The sequence below is a fragment of the Zonotrichia albicollis genome, chromosome 7 (genome assembly GCF_047830755.1).
Source record: "Zonotrichia albicollis isolate bZonAlb1 chromosome 7, bZonAlb1.hap1, whole genome shotgun sequence".
Classification (NCBI taxonomy): domain Eukaryota; kingdom Metazoa; phylum Chordata; class Aves; order Passeriformes; family Passerellidae; genus Zonotrichia; species Zonotrichia albicollis.
The window spans coordinates 11,157,951-11,182,361 of record NC_133825.1 but is presented as its reverse complement, the minus strand read 5'-3'; the positions used below and the strand labels follow the sequence as shown (position 1 = coordinate 11,182,361).

Sequence of the window (24,411 nt, the reverse complement as noted above, 5' to 3'; positions counted from 1 at the left end):
AAGAATTTTTAAATAGCAATCTATTTTTAAAAAGGTTAAAGCAATTTTTATTCCTCTAAAACTTACATGAAGATGTTTCTGCATTTTATTTTTCCTCTACACAATGCATGTACAATAGCAAGGAGAGGCAGGGAGTTAGTACCTGCTGCTAAAATGATTATGTAGTTTGTCAAGGAAAGTCAGATGATTGGGATTTTATGTCATATTTCTACACTTGCAGTAAGGATCAGTCTTTTATACAAACAGGAATAAGAAATTTTATTGAGTGTAAGAATACAAAAATTGGCACATTAAACTGTACAAAAGGTATACTAGCACTAAATGAGGCAACTGGATCCATACAAGAGCCAACATTTACAAATTACTCATACTACTGAAATGTACAGGTGGTGTGGTACTTTCTCATTAAGACTTTATATTCCAATGAAGAAACAAAACCAAAAGCAGTAATTATGTTCTAGTGCCTACTGCCTAAATTTAGAAGCCATATTCCAGAACACAAATCAAAAACAACTGCCTGACTTTCAATATCACAGAGAAAACATGTTAAACGAGGATTAAAAAATTCCCTCAATTTTTAAATTATGAAGACATAGTACCAAGTAAACATTGCCTGATGTTGATCTGGTGGATTATAACACACAGCCCTACAGTATTTTACAGAACCTGGATCCAAATTTGAGGTAGTTCTAAAGGCAGTTTAGGTTAACTGACAGACCAATAACAAAAACACATTGTCAATGATACTAACGTTAATTTTTAGAAATTATTTGGACTACTTTAATTTCAGAATATTACATTGGCCAGTGCATTAAGCAAAGGCATCATGATTTTGATTTTGACCCATGTTCATTAGGGTTAATATAAAGCCCTTGGAAATGCCATTTATTTTGCTCTCATTTAATGAACTGACTGCTGCACATGGCAAGGAACCTACAGATGCTAAAAACACAAGGTCAGTTATAGAAGCAGAGATAAACAGGTATGGGGGAGTCAAGAGAGAGCATCGCCCCTAAATAAGCACATAGTTTAAAGGAATGTGGCTCTCATCAAAAGCTCAGTTTTGCTCCATTAGATTGCTACCTTGCTTTAGATAACAAAAATCTTAAAAGAGATCACAAAAGGAAAAAACATCTAAAGAGAAGGAACAGGGATGTAGTAAAGACTAGTTTGTTACAGAAAACAAAACGGAAGTCTGTAAAGATAAGAGAAAAGAGGACAACAAAAGAAAGCATAAAAACTTCCCAGCTATCAGAAGACTTTTCTAGCTGTCAAATTAGAATTCTGGAGTATAAAAAAGGAACAAAAAATTAGAAGCTTAAATAATGTCATCAATATTATATCTGAAACAAAATACTCTTACCAGGGCCAGAAGATTCACACATTATGTTAAGAACAACTGAGTTTTAAAGTCATTCTGCAAAAATAGCCTAGAATTAGACAATTCAGTCTGTGTTTAGATAGTCTAACTCAAGTTTTGTTATATATCCTAGGGATCCATGTTGCATTCAAATATTGTAGAATTAAGGAGCAGCTTTCTTTATTTATCAGCTGCTAAATGCCTTTAAATAACTGCAAAATTGTTTTTATCTTTGTATATTTAAATGTCTGATCTATAAAAACAACACTCAAATACTTCAATGCTTTTAATAGGAAATACCATCATAAACTATCCAAGATATGAATGCTGGGTTTTATTTATTTTTTAACACAAAATTATACACAGAATAGATAAAAACGTACTACTTTCACATACCATTGATCCACTTTCTTTAAAGTATTTGGACCAGAGCTGCCCATACACTAATTTTACTGTTACTTTCCTGAGGAAACATCAAAATCTGTCCAACCGGCCTAACAAGAAGAATACAGATATTTTAGACCATTTTGATGTATCTAACATGCACCAGACCTACAAGTGATTAGATATACAGCTAGAATTCATATGATGTCCTATTTAGAGCTTTCTCTGGTATATATATTCAAGAAGTTCAGTGAAGTTTCATCTGGGAGTATGAGCAGCTAAAGACAAAGCTTGGTTTTCAAACTACTGTGTTTCTTTTTCTAGATTATTTACAAGGCTACTATACAAGGACTAATCTTATCAAGAGAGGTTTTGATTTTTTACTCATGGAAGAGGTGTCTCTGTGCAGTTTCATAGGTAACTGAACAAGCAGGAGACAGACACTGACATTTAGTCTTGCTAGTAAAATAAGGCTTGGGGAAGGATGTGAACTGTCTGTGATGCGTGTGCCCTAAACACATAGATATGCTATTGAAAGTACAAAGTCTGAGCAAAGCATTTAAGAAAATGCAAATATATTGTTTAATTCTTAAATGTATTTGTGTCAACAAAACAAAATTTCTTTCTTCCACTTAAATCAGTTTCAGTGCTAAACACTGAAAGGTAAGTACCCATCCCTTTAGAAGGCCCCATATGAGAGCTTCAGAAATGCAACATTTTTATCTTCATCTTTCTAGTGATTAGACACTTTCAGCCTTCTTTTTATAACTGTCTAGGATGCTGGTCAAGTTTGACAATTGATCTTCAGGCATGAATTCTTCATCGTCTCTGTATATTCTCACCTTCTGTTCATCAAGGTATTTCTAGAAAAGAGGTACAGAAAGCTTTATTAGCTCTGTCACAGTCTGTATTTTCCTGATTCTGCTAAAGCATTTTAAGCAGTCATTGCATAGGTTAACTGATTTCAGTTAAACACTTTCCTGAAAGACATCTATCAGAAGCAGGTTTAACCTGACAGGATATTACTGCTGAAACTTAACAATCAATTCTGATTATTTACACCAAAGATTTTGTCAGAAAATTTAACTAGAATCTACAGACTTAGTAGCAGCTAAATAACTGATACTTCCTTAGAAAGAGTAAGCTCTAATTTCCAAGTGCTTAACTGCAAAATGTCTCTAGAGAGATTTAATTCTGAATATCAAATTTTAGCTTACCACTATAGATTCTATATGAGTAGCAACTGTTTCTATAAGACGACTCAAGTTAGCATCAATTTTTCTCTTCTCTTCTGTTGTTGTTTGCAAAACGACTTGATATCTAAAAGGTAAAGATACTCAGAAGATCGTGTCCATAATTAGAGAATTCCTGACATTTAAAACAATCACTTCAAGTCTGATTTATCATCACGTTTAGCCATACTTTTTTTTCCATTAGTATTAATTTGAACCAAGTTACAATATATTAATACTCAAAGAAAAACCCTTATGCGGAAAACAGGAGTTCTGATACAGCAGACAAATATTTTAGCAAAATACTGTTGAGGAGAAACATCTTTCAGTTGTTAACTTGTGAAATTAACACACTGAGATGGATACCTGCTGAAACAACTTTATGTTACATTCAAGAAAATATCTTTATCCTTAAAAACCAAAATAAACAAGGCAGACATGGAAGTTAGGAGCCTTACTGTCTTTGGTGATCATGCAATTCATTTGTAGCTTCACTGAGCCCATCATAGACACCACTCTCAAGTAACTGTTTATGCTTTTTTAACGATTCCAGTTCATTTGCACATTTCTTGTCTTCTTCTTCTATCTCCTGTTGTCATAAGGAAGGAGAAGAAAAAAAAAAATGGCCTCTCTCAGGTATAATTTGGTTCCTTTTTTCTTTCTACTACCTGATTGTATCCTAATACTTGAATTCAAAATTCACTCAAATAGTTCCAAGTTCAGAGCTGAAAAAAACCCCAAGGATATCCCTCCCAAACCTGAAGTTTCAGCTGTTTTCTGTATCATCCCCATCCCAGAATAAGCCTAACCATCTCTTTATTCCTTTAACCACATTTAAAGGCCTGTGTTGCAGCTACTTTCCCTTCAGAGTTAAAGCTCAAAAAGTGTTGTTTAGATAGTCTAAATAGCTTAGAAATGGCACATTATGAACAACTGTTTCTAGGTTAAAAATACAACCACATTTGAGTAAGAAAATAGCTTTTCTTTTTTGTCTGAAAGAGTACAATTCCAAATCATCTCTTCTAGAATGACACTGTTGATGCTATACAGTCCACAAAACCAAACAAAATTGACGTCAACTCAACATGCAATTTTGATAGATTACTGAAACATCATCCTTCAAAAATAATTTTAATACTTAAGACTTACAAACAGCATTTTAAAAATTAGAAGAGGAATTACATGACTAAGTGTCTGGTGGCAAGTGTGTATTTTATGAGCTTAACTTTAGAGAAAAGTATATGCAAAAGCACAGATCAAAAGCTAAATGTCCTGTGGTTTTGAAAAATAGAAACTAAATTAATTGCCTTTATATACCTATATATACACCTGCCTCAGCAGGTATTAGCAGTGAAATAGCCCTGTTTCATGGCTATAGCACAGGAGTTTGGATTTACAGGAGCATATGTGGTAAACATTGGTGTAGTTCAAAGAACATTTTTCTGCAGGGCACCACAGTCCCACTAAAGCAGTGTTGTCAGAGAAGTTGGGAGGTACCAAAATAGCCACTCAGTTAACAGAGAGGGTGGTTATGTTTTGTTGCTGAACTGCAAGTGGGGAAAAGAATAGGGACTGCTCCTGTGCTGGCAAAGGAAGCTAAAGGAAGTAACAGTTTGAGATCATTAAAACAATTTAACATGCTTTTGGTCAATGTTTTCCTTAGTTTTTACAGAAGCTGATTAAACATGTTTACTGAAAACTGTAAATGTATTTATTATATACAAATTGATTAGACAAGACAGGTTCTGTTAATCCTAAAATTTCCTTCAAGCACATGCCCGGAGACATCCTGAGGTCAGATGATTGTTGCTGCTTTTATTACTGGATGCAGGAATTTATGATTTACAGGATCTGCTACAGTATGATGCCAGATTCTCTTACAAGAAAGTGAAAATTGATTCAGTTAAGGTGGCAGTCAAATCACTTTTCTGAAAAGAATGAAAAAATCCTCTAAGAGGGAAGGAAGAAGGCAGAGGCAGAAGCCCAAACAAAAATGCAACCCAAAAATTTATCGATAAATACAAAAATTAAGGATAAGGGTATCGTTAAGGATAAGTTGTCATCAAGGTGTAAGAAGTTCTACCTTAAGCTTCTGCTGGTAAAGATCATCCAGCTTTTCAGCTTCTTCTGTCAGCATTTTCACACTGCGTTTCTTGTCCTCTAGCATTACATTCACCTAGGATGAAAACATAAACAAGGAAGTATGGTTCAAAAAGAATTCCAACATATAAATCCATGCCATCACAAACCACACCTGGTTAAACAGGTTAAACAATTAAACTAGGCTAGGCTGAGATGGCATTATCTTTCTTCATAGCAGCCTATGTTATGCTTTGTTTTGGATCAGGGGCTAAAACAGTGTTGGTAACACACCAAAGTTTTGGCTACTGCTGAATAGTGCTAACACAGCATTCCAAGGCTTTCTATGCTTCCCAGGGCCCCTCACTGAGTAGGGTAGGGATAGGCAAGAGACTGGGAAGGTGCATAGTGAGGCCAGCTGGCCAAGAGGACATTCCATACCACATAACACCATGCTCAGGTAGAAGGCAGAAGAACGAGGAAATAAAATTCTCCTTCTTTCAATCTGTCCCAAATCCAATCTGTCCCAAATCCAATAGTACTAAAAATCTTCCTGATGACAATTTGTCGGTGATAGTAAGCCACACAATCAACTGGAATGGGTAACTTAGTAGAAACAAATACTTGCAATGGTTGTGGTCAAGTATATGTAAGCTGCATAAACTTTAATTCAGGGAATACACGATATTTCAACCAACAAAGACCTCAGTTCTTAGAAAAACTTTTAGGTTCCATTACAATAAAAGCAGTTTTCTCACAGTTTCTCCCCCTCTACTTGTCCTCAGAAAAACCCCAAGTAATTCAAGAAACCAACCCAACACATCACACTTTAACTATGCAAAAAGGTGAATGAAAGAGGCAGATAAGGTTTTAAGGTTGGTATCTTAGTGTTAATCTTCATTAACTAACTCACCTGTTCCAAAGTATCTTCCAGAGTAATTTTCCGTTGAGTGGCTTTACTAATTTCTTCCTCAGTCTCGTTGATGATCTCCATGAGGGGAGCCTGTTATACGTATACAAGAAGATCGAACAAATGCAATTTTCTAATTTGAACCAAGATGCACCCCAATACATCTTTGCCTTTTATTTTTTTTAGGCTCCTGTACTTTCCAATACCAAATCTCTTTCACATACTACAATGTCATTATGGTGACTCATCAAACAAGCTTTTCAATGACATTTCATTGTGAGATTGAGAGACCTTCCCAGCATTCCTAAAGAAACACATTTTTTTTGTGAGTCGTATCTAAGGCCTTCAGTGTTGATTCTACTTACCTTGATCTGAGTTCTGTATTTGACTAGGCAATTTGGTCCTGAATCAGGATTGAACTGAATCTTAAAGTCGTGGCCTTTGGAATTCTCAGCACTTACGGGAATTAATTTCAGCTTTCGAGCCAGTTTATGATACTCTGCCAGTTGCATTTCAATCTGCTCAGAGGAGAAAAGGGCACAAATCATAGAAGAGATACAAGTGAAAAGCTGAGCAAGAAGTATTAATATAGTACTTTAAACAAGTTCCTGAGTTGCTCTCTGTAGCCATAATTCCTTGCTACCCCACAGTATTCAAGAGCTGTATGCAATGCCAGTACAGCAGTTTGCTGCATTAGGTACTGGTTTATGATTCTTTCAGAGTTTGCACACTGAGGTTTCTTAGTGTCTATGGCTGAGAACACTGAATGGTTTCACCTGTGGTTTTCTATATTCATCTGCCATAATTTTTCCTGCCTCAAGTTTTTGAGAATTAGCTGATAGGGAACTAAAAACGTGCTGGAAAATACTACTAAATAAATGATCAGTTATAAGGTCAATATGCCTTCTCTCATTAGTTTTGACAGGAAATGCTACACAGCCACACATCCTAACAACAAACTAACTTGAGCATGCCTTTAAACAAAGCTTATTAAATGCTTTAACTTCTAATTAATGAGTGCTATTAAATGCAAACGTTAAAGAACCCAGGGTTTTTTTTTTCCGGTTTTATATGCTTCATACTTGCACCTGAGGATTTAAGTTGATAAAAGTGCTTGATAGAGGGTGATCCTACCAAACATTTTTGAAATTTTTTATTTAGTTCTCCAATTGGCAAAGCAGAAAGCTTTTAAATCCCATCACTTACAGGACTATATCTTTTCATTCTGTTTGAAGGGATTGAACTTGGCCCTTGAAAGATGTTACAACTGCTACACAAAGAACTAATCAGGCCTAAATGCATGCAAAGCTATTGATTCAAATTCACTAGTTTTGCCTTACTTCCTTGCTCTGAAATATTAACATTAGCCTGCAATTTCTTGTGTTACCAAAGCAATGGCATGCTAATGTTATCAAAGCTCTTAATGCTACAGCAGTGCCAGCTGACCATGCTTCATATTCTAGACACATCTCTTACGATGCAGGAAAAAAGTACATTTTCATTAAGTGCAAAACAGAAAAAGGGAAAAAAGCGCAACATTTTTCAGAGGTACTGTAAACAGAGGCCATTCTTGTCAGTTTTGCTTGGTTAGATACACGTATGGTGGTGTTAGGTTATTTAGGAAAGAAATTATCAAGACTCCAATTTTAAGCTTGCATGATGAAAACTGGCAGCCACCTCTGAGTGTTGTGGGGTTTTCACATACCGCGTCTCTATTCCTAGCATATTTTATCTCTTCATTCCACATCTGATCTCGTTCTGCTTGCAGCTCCTTATTCAGCTTGTTAATGGTTTGCTGCAGCTCATTTCTCTTGTGATTTATTCTCTCAATGTCTGCAGCTGAGTACTTCTGGTTATCTAAGATGTGCTGGAGCCGGGCATTCTCCTGCTTCATGGCTTCTACTTCTGCTCCTAAGTACATAAAACATTTGTGAAATGGACATAAAATACCAGCCTATATACATAAACCTCACCTCTGTATTGTATGAGTAAATGACAGTTATTACATAACATTACCATTTCATTACTCCAGTGTACAGAGAGTATTAGACAAAAAATAATTTTATTAGCAATCCATTCTGGAAAGTTTATTTGTAGCATCATGCTACTCCAAGTACCTTGCTCTGCTCTCAAGCTAAGAACTCCAATTATTTGAAGACTACTTCTAGCTTCACTGTCCTGACTGTGATCAAGTCCTCCTTACCTGCTGTCTCAACTTCATCATTAACACTTTCCAGGTTTTGATCAAGGATGGATATATGAGATTTCATATTAGCCAAATAAGCCTGGTATTTCTGGACGTCTGCTTGAAGGGACGATTTCACATTTCGTAGCGTTACTCTACGATCCTAGGAAATGGGTGAAAAGAACAACCACTCTTAGATAAATATAAAATAATGATTTCACTTTCCAGATAAGACAGTAGAGTAATTGATCAATATCAATAGCACAAATATAAAACTAAAGAACTTTAATAATTTTTTATCCCTGTGACAGCTAAGTCCAGTCAAGACACCTTTAAAATAACAGCAAAGAAGGCTGAAAAGATTCTTGCATTTCAGCATTATGTCTCTCATTTGCATCAGACAGTGCTTTAGACAATTTGTACTACAGGTAGTCCACAACTTAACTCTAATAATACATGGAGGGCAGATGAAACAGGGGCATGGAAAGCCAGGAATAAGCTCAGCAGATTTTGCACAGTTGGCACCAATTTCAATTTCCCACCTGCACAGCCACTAACCCATTTTTAAACTCAGGATTTATTAAAAGCAGAATCCAGCTTTTCAAGCAAAGTATTTTCCATACAATATATTTGTTACCACTGAATCCCATGCCTCATATTTGAATACCAACACACTTGAAAAAAATAAGGTTGAAATTTATATTAAAAAATTTGGTTCAAGTATTTTATTGATATTTCAGTCAATATAAGACCTTATTACCTGTAAATACCTGCACATTATCAAATAGTTACTGAAGATTCCACAGAAAAAAGCCTTGTTCTCTAATAGTATAGAGTCTGTAAAAGTCTGGCCTAATTAAAATCTCAAAGCACTGAAATTTTTTCCTTTGTTATGTATCATAAGTATCTTCATTCAGAAATTGTCGATATTATAAAATTCAACTCCACCATAAAAACAGACACAATTTACTAACCGGCTCACTTTCCTTTTCTTTTTCTAGTCTTGCAATCTCTTCTTGAAGTCTTTTGTTCTCAGCTTCTAAACTTTCCATCTGGAATGGATCTATATTAAATAAATCCTCTGTGGGAGAGCAGAAGAGAGAGTGGAGTTACAAATTTATCTCAATATCACCACCTATTTTGAGTATCTGAACTTGAGCTTCAGCACAGTAAATACCCATTATCTGGATAATTATTTTACACTAAAAAAATAACTAAAAACAACCAAGAAACTTACCAGAAAAACCTTTCATTAAAATGTAACCAGGCAAAAACCCCAGAACAAACAAGAAGAAAAATGGGTTTCTCAGTCTTTATGTCAGAAAGTTCTCATGTCAAAGTCACTCTCAAGAGGTAAGGGTTTCCAAACTCTCATACAGCCCACACCACAGGAGAGTATACAAGTCAGGACTACCTTGTGAAGCTAGAACAAATCAAACTTACTTAACAACCTCTTTCTTATCCATATACTTCCTTGCTTCTTGAGTCATCTTTTCCCTAACTTAATTTGGCTCTGCCAAAAAATGGGATGATTATTTTTTCCCAATATCCAGTAACAGTGTGGTATCTTGTTTCCTCTCCAACTGATGGCTCCATTTTGCAAAGGGCTCTAGGTCTGGCTTTTCATAGGAGAGCAAAGAAAGTAAGAAATGTTTTTCTTCCTTTTCTCACATTGTGTTTGTATTTCTGCAGGTGGTGAAATGAGTGAGTCAAAAAACCCTAATAATTTTCTACCTCCCTGAAGACAAACACAGGTGCATGCTGAATCACACACAGAATCCTCACAATAGAGTTTGGAACTCTTGCAGACTGCTTTCAGATCTTTCAAAAGCTGAACTTTCTTGTCAGCTGTGCATCCTCTGAAAATAATTTTCTTTTTTTTTAATTGTTAACTTTTCCAGACAGAAACAAGAGCCATCTGCATAGATGGAGTTCACATCTGAAGAATCATATACTGGTTTTCTGTGACAAAGACATTAAAAAAATCAGGTGACACAGCTACAGCTGATAGCAGATCATGATCTATCCATCCGTACTGCTAAAAATACACATAAAGAGAGCATTAAGTTGAAGTAACTGAAACATACTTAGGTATTTCAGACTCCCTTAGATCACTTTCACTCGTAAACTGAACAAACTGATGCTAGGAGAAAAGAAACCAGTAACACAATTGAATACTTAAAATTTGAAAACTTACTTAATTTTGACTGGACTTCAGCATCCAACTCTTCAAAGGTATCTCTCCCTTTCATGAAAAGATCATAGCACTTCACACAGTAGTCCATGAAAAGCTGAAAACAATTTAAAAATCTTTCATTTCAACAATTCCAAGACCTGTAAAATGTCTGGATAGGCTAAAGCTACTCAATCAGTTGAATTAAACAGACATCAAAAATATCTTTAATGCTTCGATTGTACTTTTGTAAAATTAAACTTTTTTCCTCCCTTTGAACATAGAATGTCAACAGATTATATATTCAGGCAGAAGGAGACAACTATAATTCACACTAAGAAAGGTCTGGAAATACTGTATTTTTAACAATTATATTTAACAAAGATTGTAGGTAGAATATTTAAGAATTGTTCATCTTGATGCATATGATTCTCTCAGGCTAGTTTATGGAAACTGCAGGTCTGTTTAACAGACCTTTTCTATAAATATGACCATTAAAATTCAGATCTGTAGATCTCAAAGTACTCTTATCTAGAATTAAAGAAAGGTTACCCAAAAAGAATTTGCTAGACACTAAGTCACAGATGCTTCAGAAGCATTTACACCAGCATTGTGAATTTTGTATCTATATATATATGCATAAGTGCCAATGTAGAAGAACGTATTTAGTTTAAAAGCATTGTTACTTGCCAACCATCATGTTGTAACCTTAGTCCAAAATTATGATTTTACTTGATTTTTTGCAATTTCTAATTAAGTGTTTTAGCTTATAATGCAACCCTCTCCAAACACCTGCTGTGATTTAACACCGAGTTAAATCTGAGTAGTACTAATAATCCATAATAAATTAAAAAGAAAGCAAACTGTTGGATTAAGAGCTCGAATTATACTGCCACCCTATTTTGTGGCTCAGAAATAAAACTTTACAACCAATTTTTACATAGTAAACTGAGTAGATATTGGCACAAGTCACTATATTTAGAATGAAGTCACTGTCTTTACACTGCACTGCAGTTAACCTCAGAAGTCTTGAGTGCTAAAGGAAAATACATCAGAAACTCTACTAAAACAATAAACAGCATAATGATGCCCTTTCTCTACAAAGGAGAACAGTATATACTTGTAGAATAAGGTGAATATAAAATAAAGAGAATATTTTGTTTAATACCCAGTCTACACCAATAGACTGATCATGATACCTGCTCAGGAAATAGTTGATCAGGTTTTTTATACAATACTACTCTACCTCCTAGAAAGCATTGTGAATATAAAAGGGAACAGAATCTATAAATACATGACCCAGCAATCTAAACTGTAATTAAATTGTGTTGTTACAGCACACTGCAAAATCCAGTTGAGCAATTCTGATTCTAATTTCCTTTTTATTATACCTTATTATGTACAATTCCATCATCTGTCTCTCCTCCCCAGCTCTGTCTGTCATCGAACGATGGTGCATTTTCCCTGATCGCATTGTACAGCTGAAAAGCAGAGGTGCACACAACAAAGAGCAAATATGAAGACATCCATTAGTTTCCATGCTAGTTTTTGTGAAAAGAAGCAGAGAACCACTGGATTAGGATTTCAGCAAGCAGGTTGGAATGAACCTGTGTTGAGTTGACTAAACACATAGGTAAAGAGGCATGAACTAGACAGTCAACACTGCCAAATTGTCTTGTGTCTTTTGAGCAAAAAAGGACAGGGTTTTCCTGGGTGCTCAATTCAGCAGTGGTCAACTTCTGTCACAGATGCCAAATTTTGCTCAGTCCTGAGTTGGCAGCAACAACAGTTAGGACTACTAAAAAACCCAAACCAACCAAACAAAACCAAAATTAAGTAAAAAACACCCCACTCTAACTGAAAACTTGCCACTCTGTATCAGAATCACAGGACATTTGAACAATTTCAATTGAAAATTCCATCCTTAGATTTCAAATTTAGGAGAGAATGGCAGATGTCACAACATTTGCGCTGGAGATACACGTTCCATTCAGTGATTATACTCATTAACTTCTCACGTTTATTGTATGTACAGATCAGCATTTTGCCACCTCCTCTTATACATTAATTTATCCAGTGCATACATGTAAAGAAAAAAACCTATCATAATATAACATGAAAAGCTCACTTTAAAAGTTACTAAAACATTAGGCCAAGGGTCAGCTCCCAGATGACTGCTAAGAACATATATGTTAAACAAAGAGATTTGTAGAAAATATGTACTAAATCTGTATTGAAACTAACATTCCAGCCTGGAAAGTGAAAATATTTATCTTAAGACAAACATTACCTTGACACAATCAATTAACCAAAACAAAGCTGCCACAATCTGAGGCCAGGTGTGTGGTGCTCCCACAGTGTACATGGAGCTTTTTGACAGAGCAAAGGGGTACCTGTACAGCCAAAGAAGATACATTTTTAATAGCTGTGGAAGACAGTGATGAAAACAAACCAGCACATTTTGAAAATACAGCAGCACATTTTTATATGTAGATGAACGCACAGAAGGAAGAGCAAACTCAATTCTACTATACTTCAAAGGAAATTAGTTGAGTTCTTACAGCACAATTTTATTCAATTATCATGGGTTTCTCATTTTGCAACTCATAGAATATCAAGGCTTAAAAGGGACCTGTAAGGATCTACAAATCCAACTCCCTGCTCCTCATAGGACTGCCTACAACTAAACCATATGATCAAGAGTGTCATCCAGACGCTCCTTGAACTCCCAAAACTTCAAGTGACTTGTCAGAATTAGTAATTTTATCCAGAATTACACCCTTGGTGCAGCAGAGTGTAATCCTTTTCAACATTTTAAGCTATATCAGCAGTTTCAAATGTTATAGATTAAAACAAAACTTTATTAAAATGCTGAGAAGTGTACAAAAAAGATTTGCACCTACATTTAAGGAGCCCTGGCACTCTGACACCATCATGGGTATACATTCCCTTTTTTTTTTTTTTTTTAATGAGACTGAAAGTTCACAGTTATCAAGAGGCAGAGGATTTTCTTTCCAAGACAGTGTTGGGGCATTAATGATTTCAAACACTGAACAAATTCAGCAACAAACCACTCAGCTACTTAGTGTTTTTCGCCCCTCAACAGTAATTTTGTTATTTCCACATTCTGCTTTGAAAGCAGAATGAGAAAAATTGCAGGAAAACATATTTTAAACTAAATTAAATTTGTTTAAACTAAAATTAAATTGTCTTGATCCAAAATTCTGGAAATTTTAGTTCTTAGATTCTAACAAAATGAACAGAAAGGTCTGTAAAAGAAAATTGTGCCTTGTCCTCCAAAGTTCTATACAAATAATCAATTAAATTTTACATGACAATGCAAGATTCCCAGAGCTTATAGTTCTGTAAATTCAAATATAAAATGTATAGCAGATGCTGAAAATCAGAGAGTAAACCTAGAGTTAAATTAAACAAAAGTGAAACAAAGCAATCACAACATTTTACTTTTAGAGTCTCATCTGAATAAATAAACCTATCCATTCCCCCCAACTATCAATGCAGAATTCTTAGCTTTTAAATTTCTAGCCATAGCATATCTATTCAGCCCAGGAAACTAACAACAATCATCTTACCCAAGGTCTTTAAAAACTTTGGGAATTTCCTCTTCAAATTTTGAGTCAGGCAGTTCATAAGAAGGGCAGAGGAATTTGTAGATAAAGGTGAAGATATTTAAAAAGTCCTTAACTGATGGAGATTGTAGTGATTTCACGGAAACATTGTGGGCATAAGCATTCTCAACAAGGAACTGTGCAAAAGAAACACGGAATACCAGTCACTAAATAAAATTTATAGTTGAAACCAAGGGAAATAACCATTTTGACTAGCACATTTTACACCTCATAACATACATGCAGAACAAGTTAATATGTTACCTCATAAAGCTTTTTGATACATTGTTGGATGAATGTCTTGTCATGAAGGGGCCTGGGATCCTTTATCTTTTTTGTCCCAAACACACCGTACTGGCTGCTGCGTGACCCTCCAGCCCCACTCACTCTAGGGACAGACAATAAATACAGGCCTTGTGACAATACATAGAAAGAAGAACTCTCCTCATGTTTAAGTCACAACAACTGCTAGCTTTGTTTTCTTTGCATTTGTTATAAAAAGTGATACTTGAAGTTTTCTCTTTGTTTAAGGTCATTGGAAAAACATCATCAACCTGGAAGTCACAATGCCATAAGTACAACAAAGATTACTGCATCCTAGATGAATACTTTCTTCATTTTATTGAAAGAAATAAACTTTTAGAGAGCAGAAAAATACCCCAAAGATGAAAAAAAATAAAGTTGGTGACTGTAAATAAACTCTAAAACTATTTAAGGAATATTTAAAAGGAATAACCTCTGCAACAATGGGGTACTACCAAGAAGATACCCATAACACAGAAAGTCATGAGCTAAGTAGAAAGATTATAGAGTTTTGGAAAGTTTGTATCAGAGAGAGGAAACTAATGCAGAGTATACTTCCAAAGTCATTCTTCTTAAACAAGAAAATGTATTGAGATACTCTTAAGGTCTGCAGTGCACATCATTCCCAAAAGAAAAAAAAAATAAAGCTCCCAAAGCAATTCCTACTCCATAGCATTATTGTTTAGTGATCAAGGACTGGAGGAAGGCAGACCTGAAGGTCAGCTTGCCTCAGATCCATTATTCTCTATAGTGAAAATCTGTCAAGAAAGAAAATTACCAAAATTAGAGGATCATTTTTGTTTTAATGTACAGTGCAGACAACAAAAGCTATCCATACCTGTTCCCAAAACAGCTGACTTTTCTTTCTGAAGCTCCAGATGTAGGTTTGCTCATGCTCAGCTTCCCAAAGGTGCTTCTGTCCTTCCTGAGGAGCACAAAAAGTTTCAAGTGACTACTTCTACCAATTCATACAAGAGCTATAGTAAGTAGCTCTTATAGTACTTGTATTATAGTACAAGACTGTAAATAAAATCTACAATATTTAAGGAATATTTAAAAGGAATAGACATAGGAATAGACCCCTGCATAGACCATACATAGCTCATACAAGAGTGATACAAACACTCATATATTCCTAAGCACCTTCATCCCCCAACATCTTAGAAAGGTTAACTGATGCATCCAGCTATCTCCTCAGAAACACGTAACAAAGTGTTACATTTGAAACATGACACAAGTACATGTGTCATGTTTCATACAGAAAGGAAGTATTTTTGCAAAACTGGAGCACATGTGCAAACACCCTTGGCTGTAGGGAGCCTTCTTCTCACTGTCTTATTTTTTTCCCCTCAGTTGCTACTCACACTCAAACACACTATAATAAATCTCTTCAGAATTAGTTTTATATACTTATTTTTAGCAACATCACTAGCCAGACTTACATCTGAGGTGTCTGAAGACCCATCTTGTTGGTGTCCTGCACTCTCAGTGCCATCATAGATTGTCGACTGCTGCTTCCAGCAATACTTGAGCTTCGCCTCATTGTGACTGCTGTAAACCACAATCCCTCAGTATTCCAGCAGTATCAGAAAATCCAGGACCTAAGGGTATTTTCTTTTCTAAATGCCACAATGATTTTCCAAAGACTCAGAATAAACAAGTAGACCTGTACATTGGACCAAAAAAAAAAAAAAAAAAGAAGAAAGAAAAAAAATTGTGTTAGAATCCTCAAATATATAAGAGCAGCCACAGCCCTTTAAATCAACCATTTTATTGATAAAAAGTGTTAGTGTTTCTTCCAAACCTACTGTTTTGTCTTTCTTTACATTTGGTCATTTCAGACCTACAGGTCCCAAAAGCAAAAGAGCTTGAGAAATTTTTCATTTCAGTCCACTGGGAAAAAGGCCACACTACCACGAGTACACCAGTACTGCTTACAGCGCTTCTGCTGTACATCAGCTCCTGAGCTTCTTGTCCTGAGCCCGCCCATTCCTCTGCAACTGATCTCCCAGTATTACAGCACAATAACTGGAAAACCTATTCTGAGATAATATTATGGCTCTCTTCAGAATATGCATGCAGCATATAAATCAAACTGGAATATTAAGACCATTATCCCCTGTGGCATTAAGGGGGAATTTGAAGTAAACAGAACTCACAAAACATTAAGTCACAAAAATTGCCTGCTTCTGCCCTCTAAAGACGTTCTACTTTATTTGTGAGATGGGCTTAAATGACTGAATTATAACTAATAAAAACTCCCTCTATTACAGATGTTACCAAAACACATTATTAATATAAACTGTTGCTTCATTTTGCTTCCAGTTCCACTGCTCACAAACCACAACAGAAGTTTAGCTCAAGCTCAATTCATAGGGCAGCATTTTTCACTGTGTCTGGGGAAGAATCTGCATTATTCCATTACTTTAACTGGGACCAACCACAAAGAGAATGAATTTTCACAATCATAGCAAGCAATTAGCTTCTAGAATAACAGAATCAATTAGGTTGGAAAAGACCTGCAAGATCATCAAGTCCAACTTATGACCAAACACCACCTTGTAAGCTAGACCATGGCACTAAGTGATACATCCAGCCTTTTCTTATACAGCTCCAGGGACACTGACTACACCACCACGCTGGGCATGTGTGGTGGTTGTTTGAGCAAGCTTAACACACTCATTCACGACAGCAGTCCATTCCAGTGTATAATCGCCTTTTCTGTGGAGGAATTCCTCCAACTGTCCCACCAAAGCCTGGTGCAGTTTGACACCGTGTCCTCTCGCTTATTGCCTGGGAGAAGAGGCCGACCCCCACCTGGCTACAGCCTGCTTTCAGGTGGTTCCAGAGTGATAAGGCTCCCCAGAGCCTCCTTTTCTCCAGGCTAAACACCCTCAGCTCCCACAGCCGCTCCTTACGAGACTTGTGCTCCAGATCCTTCCCCAGCTCCGTTGCCCTTCTCTGGACACGCTCCAGCCCCTCAATGAATTGCGGGCCCAGACGTGGCCGCAGCGCTGGAGATGCGGCCTCACCAGTGCCGCGTACAGGGCTCTGTCACTGCCCTGGTGCTGCTGGCCACACAGCTGCTGACAAAAGGCAGGACTCTGAAAGAGCAGAGATTTAAGAGCAGATTGCCAGAGCCAACATGCCAGCAAGAAAAAAACCAAGAAAGCGTAGAGCGCGGCAAAGCCGGGCGCAGCTCCACCCGCTCGCCCTGAGAGCGCGTCTAAACCGCACCGAAGGCGACCGAGGGGACTCAGCGGCGAGCCCGCAGCCCGGGACTCACCGCCGCCGCACGGACACTTGTCCTAGGGGGGTGAGGGGGTGAAGGAGTGAGGGTGCTGCCGCTGCCACTGCCACTGCCCCCCGCTCCCCGCCCTGCCGTTACCGCCAGCGCCGCCGCCGCCGCCTCCTCGCAATTTCAAATCCGCCCGCCCGGACGTGGCCCAGGCGTCACACGGAACTGCGTCACGGCGGGGCCGCGAGCCGGGCAGCGCCGCGGGCGGGGACCAGGGGCGGGGGAAACGGAGCGGAGGAGGAGCGGGGGAAACCGAGAGGAGGAGGCTCCACCCCCGGAAAGGCTCGGGGAAGGGCCATGGCTGGACGGCGACCTGGATGTGCCCACGGTGAGTGTCTGCCAGGCGCTGCCGGCCACGGCGAGCCCCGGGTTTTTTTCAAGCCGCCGAGAGTTTTCCTAGGGAAGAGCCCGAGCTCTCGGTCCCTGTGTGCCCGCGGGGATGGGAGTCGGCACCCGGCCTCAGCAGCGCTGGGGCCGCGGCTGCCCCTGCCCTTGTGCCTGTGTTACTGCTCCCGGGTGCTGTCATAGTGATCTATGTCTCTATATGTATATATATGTATATTTGTGTGTGTGTAGATACGGTGTATGCACGTATATATAACTACAGTGTGTATATGTGCATATATGTGTGTGCTTATGTGTGTGAAAAATGCATATTTTATGATTGGCTTTTCGCAAATATTAAAATGAGTATTATATGTGTTATGTTAGAAAGTGATACTGTATTAATTTGCTTAAGTAGTGTGTTAAATGTAGTTTTAGGTTATAACAAAATGTTAAAATAGAAACTATGCTATGTAAGATTTTTTTTAAAGAAAGGACTTGCAGCGAGATAGCAGCCACAGGACACCTAAATCTTTCAGAGAAAGTTTCTCCTGATAAGAGAGCAATAAATTCTCTAACTTCTTCCCTCCTCACTCAGCCATGAAGATGCCAGTTAGGGTTGAGAGGAAGAAGTTGACGATGACCAGACAGAATCCTGTGTTTGAATGGAATTTATTCGTCATGTATGAGGTGTATGAATATGCAACAGGTTATTGTTTTTAGGAGTTAATCCTTCATTAATGGCTGTCCTTTTTCGGGCTTATGCTGCCCAGAAAGAGGTACCTGGACATCCGTAACTCTTTGTTTCTATTGTCTCATATTGTCCTAATCTAAATTGTCCAAATAATTATTACTCTAATTATATTGCTATTTTTATAACCATTTTTATTACTATTAAACTTTTAAAATTTTAAAAGCAAGTGATTGGCATTTTTCACATGTGTGAATATATATATAGCATATGTGTGTATATATAGCATGTGCATATAAATAGTATATATGTAGTCTACATAGCGTGTGTGTAACATATATAGTAAAGACATGTAGTGTAAATGCATGTATATGTGGTGTATATGCAGTGTGTAGATATACACACATACCATATAGTGTTAGACTTAATTGGTGGGTCATAGGGCTGTTTTCTGACTTGTTAAAAAGAGTAAGTGCATACCGTATAAAAGTATAAAAAAGTTGTGTAAAATTTAGCTGCTATAAAAATAGTAGTGGTATAGGGATGAACATAATGGGGAAAGCAGATGAAGTCAGGAGTTTCAACAGTGTGCCCTGTGTGGGCATGGAAATGTCTGTCAGAAGGTAGGTGCTAATTTATTAAACAGTGATAATTCTGTAAAGTGAATTCTTATAAAAATTCCCACAGGAGGAGGTTGCTCCAGGAAGAGCAAATGGTTGATGAAGGCCATGGTTTCAGGGAGCTGATTTTTCATCCTGAAAAGGGGACTTACGATGTCCGTGGTACATCGTCTGGCAGTGGGATGGCTTGTGGATCATCTCTCTTTCATCAACCAGTGTGGCTATGAGGTCTGTGACTCCTTTGCACACCCTGGTGGTGTCACTCCCAGTACTTCTGCCACATCTACTGAAGACTGTCACAGTATTTCTACTTTTGCTGCCACCCCTTCATCAAGCAATGGTCCTTCTTACTGTCCTGGAAATGCTGTAGAAACAGAAGGTAAAAGAGCAAAAATGAGATACGTGTTTCGGGAGGAGTTCTTTGATATTTCTAAGCCCTATATAGCTGCAGCTCCTGAGGAGCAGCTGTGTCAGGGATGCCCTGAGGTGAGTCTGACAGAAATAAAGGCCAACAGCAACAGAGAGGAATACCAAGAAGGAGCAAAGAGTGACACTGGAGATTCTCTTGCCACTGCTAGGAAGGTATGTTATCTGTAACACAGTAAATTACAGTAATCCCTTGATAAATAATATACTACTAATATGGTTTTGCATACCTGAGTCTTTTTAGGTAGTGTAGAAGAGTGGGAACTTTTGAGAATATTCCTGTGTCCCTCATGTCAGTAATGTGCATTCTGTGTCTCATAAGCAGTGGATTGCTCCTGAAATCTCCTGACACTTGTTGTGGTCAGGTACACAGTCTGAAGCTGTGGTAGCTGTTGAGATTGTGCAGATTATCAAATTGGGAAGGACAGTATGAATTTACTTTCAGTGTTGTTTAGTACTGTTCCATACGGATAAAAGAAAATAAGAGTCACTTGTCTAAGCCAATAAATGTAATCATGAAGACATAGTTAATTTTTTTCTCTAATTGGTAAACTGCCCTTGGCAGCTGAAACTTTTAGTATGGGCCCGAAGGAGGCATGAGCACAAACTGTGCACTAGGTGCCTTCAGATTCTAGTGCCATGAATAATTTAAAACAGTTTTAAGCCTATGTACCTTGTGAAAGCGTGCAGCAGGTTAGGTATTTTCAGATCTTTTTGCTTATTTGACTTGTGATAGAAAAACAGGAAACTTCCTTCTGCTTTTAGAGTTCATTTGTAATTCAGGTATTTTTGATGTGTTTTCCCCTTTTATTTCACTGTGGAATGATATGGATTTTGTTGTTGGTTTTTGCTAATTCTGCAGAAACGTAAAAGGAAATGTGTGTTCAACCAAGGTGAACTGGATGCTTTGGAATACCATTCAAAGGTAAGTTGGAAAAATGTATATTTTACAAGTACCTGCTACCTGACTTTGGGCGTGTGCTGAGTGAAGGGCATGGTTGCAAACAAATTCTGGTTTTGTAGCTTGTTCCACTGGTGAAAAGAAGGAAAGGGAAAGGAAGGTCAGTCTCTCCAGTCCTCATTTGAATTTGTGCTTACAGCATGGATCTTCTATGTGGATACATGTGAACTTGCATCTGAGACATTAGAAAGACCTGGAAGCTGCATTCATATAGTAACTTGGACTGTTATAGACAACTGAATATTGTGTTGTGATGAGTTGAAGGTTAGGAATTGGCTGATTTGAAATTGGCATCGTAACCTGTTCTGAAGATAAGCTTTCAGTGTTTCAGGACACTGTGCTGGAGTTACTCAACACTTTGTGACCAAATGTGCTTCAAAATATCTTATTCTGCAATTGAAAAAAAAAAAAATCATTCTCTGACATTTTATATTGTCCTACTAAAACATTATGAATGAATTTGAATTCAAGTCTGTATGCTTATGTCTGTTGTGTACTGGCGAAGATACAACTGAATTACACTGAAACATAGTAATGAATTGTAGAAATGCAATCTGTAGGTAATGTTTGATGTATTCTTACTGCTTTCCCAAATAGTAATGTGAACCTGAACTAGGAACTACACTTGCTTTCTTTCCTTTGACAAAAGTTTAATCATATTGGGCTTTTTGCTTAAATCTGTTCTGCCTGAACTACATTTAGATGACTATGCTTTTTTCTTTTATATAGCAACAGTCTTGTAGTAAACATGTGTGTGTGTAAACTTGCTTATACAGTGTAGAGGTCCTGTGATTATGTTTTTGAATAAGCTGTGCATGTGCAGAATCACCTTAAAGGAGAAAACTTTGAAGTTCAGCATCAACATGATTATGAAAACACAAAGGCTAAAAAATCATTCAACAATAGAAATAAGGAAAGAAATTAAAAAAAGAAGTTTGATTCCTTGGAGGTATGTGTAACTTTGGTGATATTTGGTGAATATGTGGAAGATACAGAGTTCGGAAAAATCAGTGACTCCAGTTAGCCTCTTGTATCATTCACAGATTAGAAAGTATTGGGTTTTTACTAAATTTGTGTTATTAAAGGTTATACCTCTGCAAGTTAAGGCAGATTATTTTGACACTTATTTATATCTGTAGACTCATCAAAAATAAATCCAAACAACCGCAATTTTTTGTTTTTGCAAGTGAATCTATGAATTTCAGCTGTTGAATCCATGTATGAATTTCAGTCAGTGTCAATATAGGGAAGAGTACAAAATACGCTAAACTCCTTCAGCAGCCATTTGTTAAATCTCCTGCTTTGATTGCTTCATATTCAAGACTTTGTCCATCTGTAAATTAACACATGCATGTAAGAAGGTATAATTTCTGAAGATATGTTTATTAATTCTGTTGAAGCAATATGAGCTTTTTTTATCACAAACCTAGGTACTAAAAATTTATAACTCTGTACTGTCTGATATCTAGAGGTGGCGTTATTAAATTATAAAAAAAAATCTTTTTCTTCCTCTTCCACTAATCTGGGAATTGTAATAAAGTGCATTTTGTAAAGCCCTCTTGTAATCTTGAAGATTCTGTAATCAGAAGCTTTTGAAACCACAGTATAAAGGCTTTTTACAGGGGCTTTAATAAAGCCCCTGTAACTGACAATGGACAAATGGATAAACCCACCTCACTGACAATCAAAACTCATAAAGGCTCCATGATTTGGAATAAAATGGGTCTCTAAATTTTGTGAAGCGGAGGTGCTGACTCCCCAATAGGTGAATGACAGTGTAAATACATCCAAGACTTGTGTCATCCTGGACTGACTAACAGGCTATTTGAGATGTTTGCCACTTAGAAAAGTTGCAAAAATTGAGTTCTGATACTTTAATTTGATTTACTGATGGTACTTCTGTATGACTGTAAAATGCATAAACTGTTGTTTTATGAAGTGAATTGAAATGTGGAAAATTACTGATTTTTAGATCCCAGTATACATTTTAATTAAAAAGATGTTCATGGGCACAGTAACTTGAAATTAAATTAGAATTTTAAATTAAACTTCAGATAATTGCTTTGAAATTTGTGTTTGGTTGAAACAATGATATTCCACATCTGTTGTCTGAAATGTTTTATTCAGTAGTTTATCACTCTTTCTTTCTCCAGTTTTCTGCTTGGTAGCTGGACAGCTAATGCACAGTTGATGGAGTTGGGAGTGCTGCAAATGAAAAATAAACCTAAGACTTCTAAAAAGCCCCAGAGTTAACATATTGAATGCTAAAGCTAGATCTGTTGCCCAAATGTCTGCACCCAGATGCAGCTGCTTTGTCCTTTCCAGCCTGGTCAGGATAGGTCGGAAAACATCAAATATTCTCATTTTGGGTTTAGCATGAGGGTAATGTTGACTGCAACAATTGAAACATTAGCGTGTTAAGCCGTGCTTACCCTGAGTCAAGGAGTTTTCAGTTTCCTGTGCTCTGCCAATGAGCAGGTGCACAAAGGAAGCTGGGAGGGAACACAGCCAGGACAGATGCCCCGAACTGGCCAGAGGGATATTCCATAGGATATAGGATATCGTGCTCACTATATAAACAATAGGAGTTGGCCAGGAGCCATGGATTTGCTACTTAGGGATGGGCTGGACATCAGTCAGTAGGTGTTCTTACTGTGCATCAGTTGTGTCTTTTGGGCATTACTTCTGTCTCACTCCCACTTTTCAATAATAAAAGTAATGATAATAATTTTTTAGTTTCAGTTTTTAAACTGATCTTACAGTAGCCCATGAGGTTTGCTTTTTTTCCTTGGATTCTTCTCCCCACCAGGGACTGGGAGGCATGTGGTGTAAGCAAATGGCTGTGTGGTACTTGGTTGCCAGCTGGGGTTAGACCAAGACGCCTTATTATAAAACCTTTGTAGCTTTTGAGCCAATGATCTCAGTAATTGGCAAGGATACTTTTCCCTGCCTGCAGATTGAAAATGTTTTGATTTCAGTTGTATTCCCTGGTCAAACAGACACTTGAAAGATCTTTTCTTTTTTCCTTTTTTTTTTTTTTTTTTTTTTTTTTTTTGTCACCATACAGGTCAGGAAGCTCATTTGGGAAGGGACTTTGGATTTAGTCCAAGAGGGACTCAAAAGTGGTTTTCTTCACCGTATGACTGCAAAACTCAGTTGCAGGAAGAATAATGTTCCTCAGCACATTGTCTGTGGGTTGGCTGAACTATGTGAAATGGCAAAGCAGTTTCCAGCTGTGAATGAAAGTGACCATCAAGCTGTATGTGTGCTAGAGGAGGAAACCTCCAGTGCAGAGCAGGACCTGCTTTCGTATGTTGTGGAAAACAGCTCAAACTGTGCAAAGATTATTGTGTTAATGGGGCAGAAATACTTGGTGCCACCAAGAAGCAGTTTCCTCTTATCTGATATTTCATGTTTACAGCCCCTGCTGAACTGTAAGTATCTTTAGGTGGTTTTCTCCTGCCCAAGAAGGGCAGTTAATGTCAAGATGACTCAGTGAACAGATTTTAGCTATAGCATTACGCTCATAGCAAATGCTGCTGCAGGCTTTCAAGGTGATATTTCTAACTTTGTGCAAATAGGTAAGGACTTTCAAAGGAATGTTGAAGGTTGGCTAGGAAATCATGTTATGAGGGGATTATTTGTCTCCAGGAGGCTCCTTTAAAAGTCTCAGCCAAAATGCAGCAGTTTGTGAGCGTGTTCTGAGCAGCTATCAGCTTAGAAGGCATGGAAACGTTGAATTGAGACTAGCTGTGCTGCTGGGTCCCTGTCCCACAGGATAAGCCTTTAGCATAGGTAGGTCCATGCTGCTGCTGAAGTGGTGATGCTGCTGTCTT

The 24,411-nt window shown here is 37.4% G+C and overlaps 2 protein-coding genes across 8 annotated transcripts in view; one reads left to right on the top strand and one right to left on the bottom strand.

The window, feature by feature from the left end:
- Nucleotides 1–232: 232 nt before the first annotated feature.
- Nucleotides 233–17,773, bottom strand: LOC141729619 (kinetochore protein NDC80 homolog). 6 transcript variants are annotated; one of them, XM_074544321.1, is made up of 18 exons: nt 17,644–17,703; nt 17,174–17,359; nt 15,698–15,921; nt 15,094–15,180; nt 14,217–14,340; nt 13,917–14,089; nt 12,614–12,716; nt 11,715–11,804; nt 10,348–10,441; nt 9,125–9,231; nt 8,169–8,313; nt 7,671–7,876; nt 6,331–6,483; nt 5,969–6,058; nt 5,060–5,152; nt 3,435–3,565; nt 2,962–3,064; nt 233–2,607 (listed from the first exon to the last, which is right to left on the bottom strand). In XM_074544321.1, exons 3-18 carry the CDS (start codon nt 15,796–15,798, stop codon nt 2,485–2,487), a joined length of 1,923 nt encoding a protein of 640 aa, XP_074400422.1. In that variant the 5' UTR covers nt 15,799–15,921; nt 17,174–17,359; nt 17,644–17,703; the 3' UTR covers nt 233–2,484. The 6 variants fall into 6 exon arrangements, with proteins under 6 accessions (XP_074400422.1, XP_074400423.1, XP_074400421.1 ...); XM_074544322.1 differs by lacking the exon at nt 17,644–17,703 and adding an exon at nt 17,542–17,556; XM_074544320.1 differs by lacking the exon at nt 17,174–17,359 and having other exon boundaries at nt 17,644–17,773.
- LOC141729620 (N(6)-adenine-specific methyltransferase METTL4-like) overlaps nt 17,744–24,411 on the top strand; it is a 19,345-nt gene continuing 12,677 nt past the window's right edge. For both annotated transcript variants that reach the window (XM_074544327.1, XM_074544326.1), the window contains exons 1-4: nt 17,744–17,881; nt 19,256–19,770; nt 20,477–20,539; nt 23,643–24,009. In XM_074544327.1, the coding sequence (XP_074400428.1) occupies nt 19,342–19,770; nt 20,477–20,539; nt 23,643–24,009 (859 nt within the window). In that variant the 5' untranslated portion in view covers nt 17,744–17,881; nt 19,256–19,341. The remainder of the gene's footprint in view (nt 17,882–19,255; nt 19,771–20,476; nt 20,540–23,642; nt 24,010–24,411) is intronic.

Coding starts and splice junctions, on each gene's coding strand:
- LOC141729619 (XM_074544320.1), bottom strand. CDS start 15,798: ATGAGGCGAAGCTCAAGTATTGCTGGAAGCAGCAGTCGACAATCTATG. Junction 14,090..14,216: donor GTATCAAAAAGCTTTATGAG/GTAACATATTAA, acceptor TCTTTTGCACAG/TTCCTTGTTGAGAATGCTTA. Junction 2,608..2,961: donor CTCATATAGAATCTATAGTG/GTAAGCTAAAAT, acceptor CCTCTTTTCTAG/AAATACCTTGATGAACAGAA.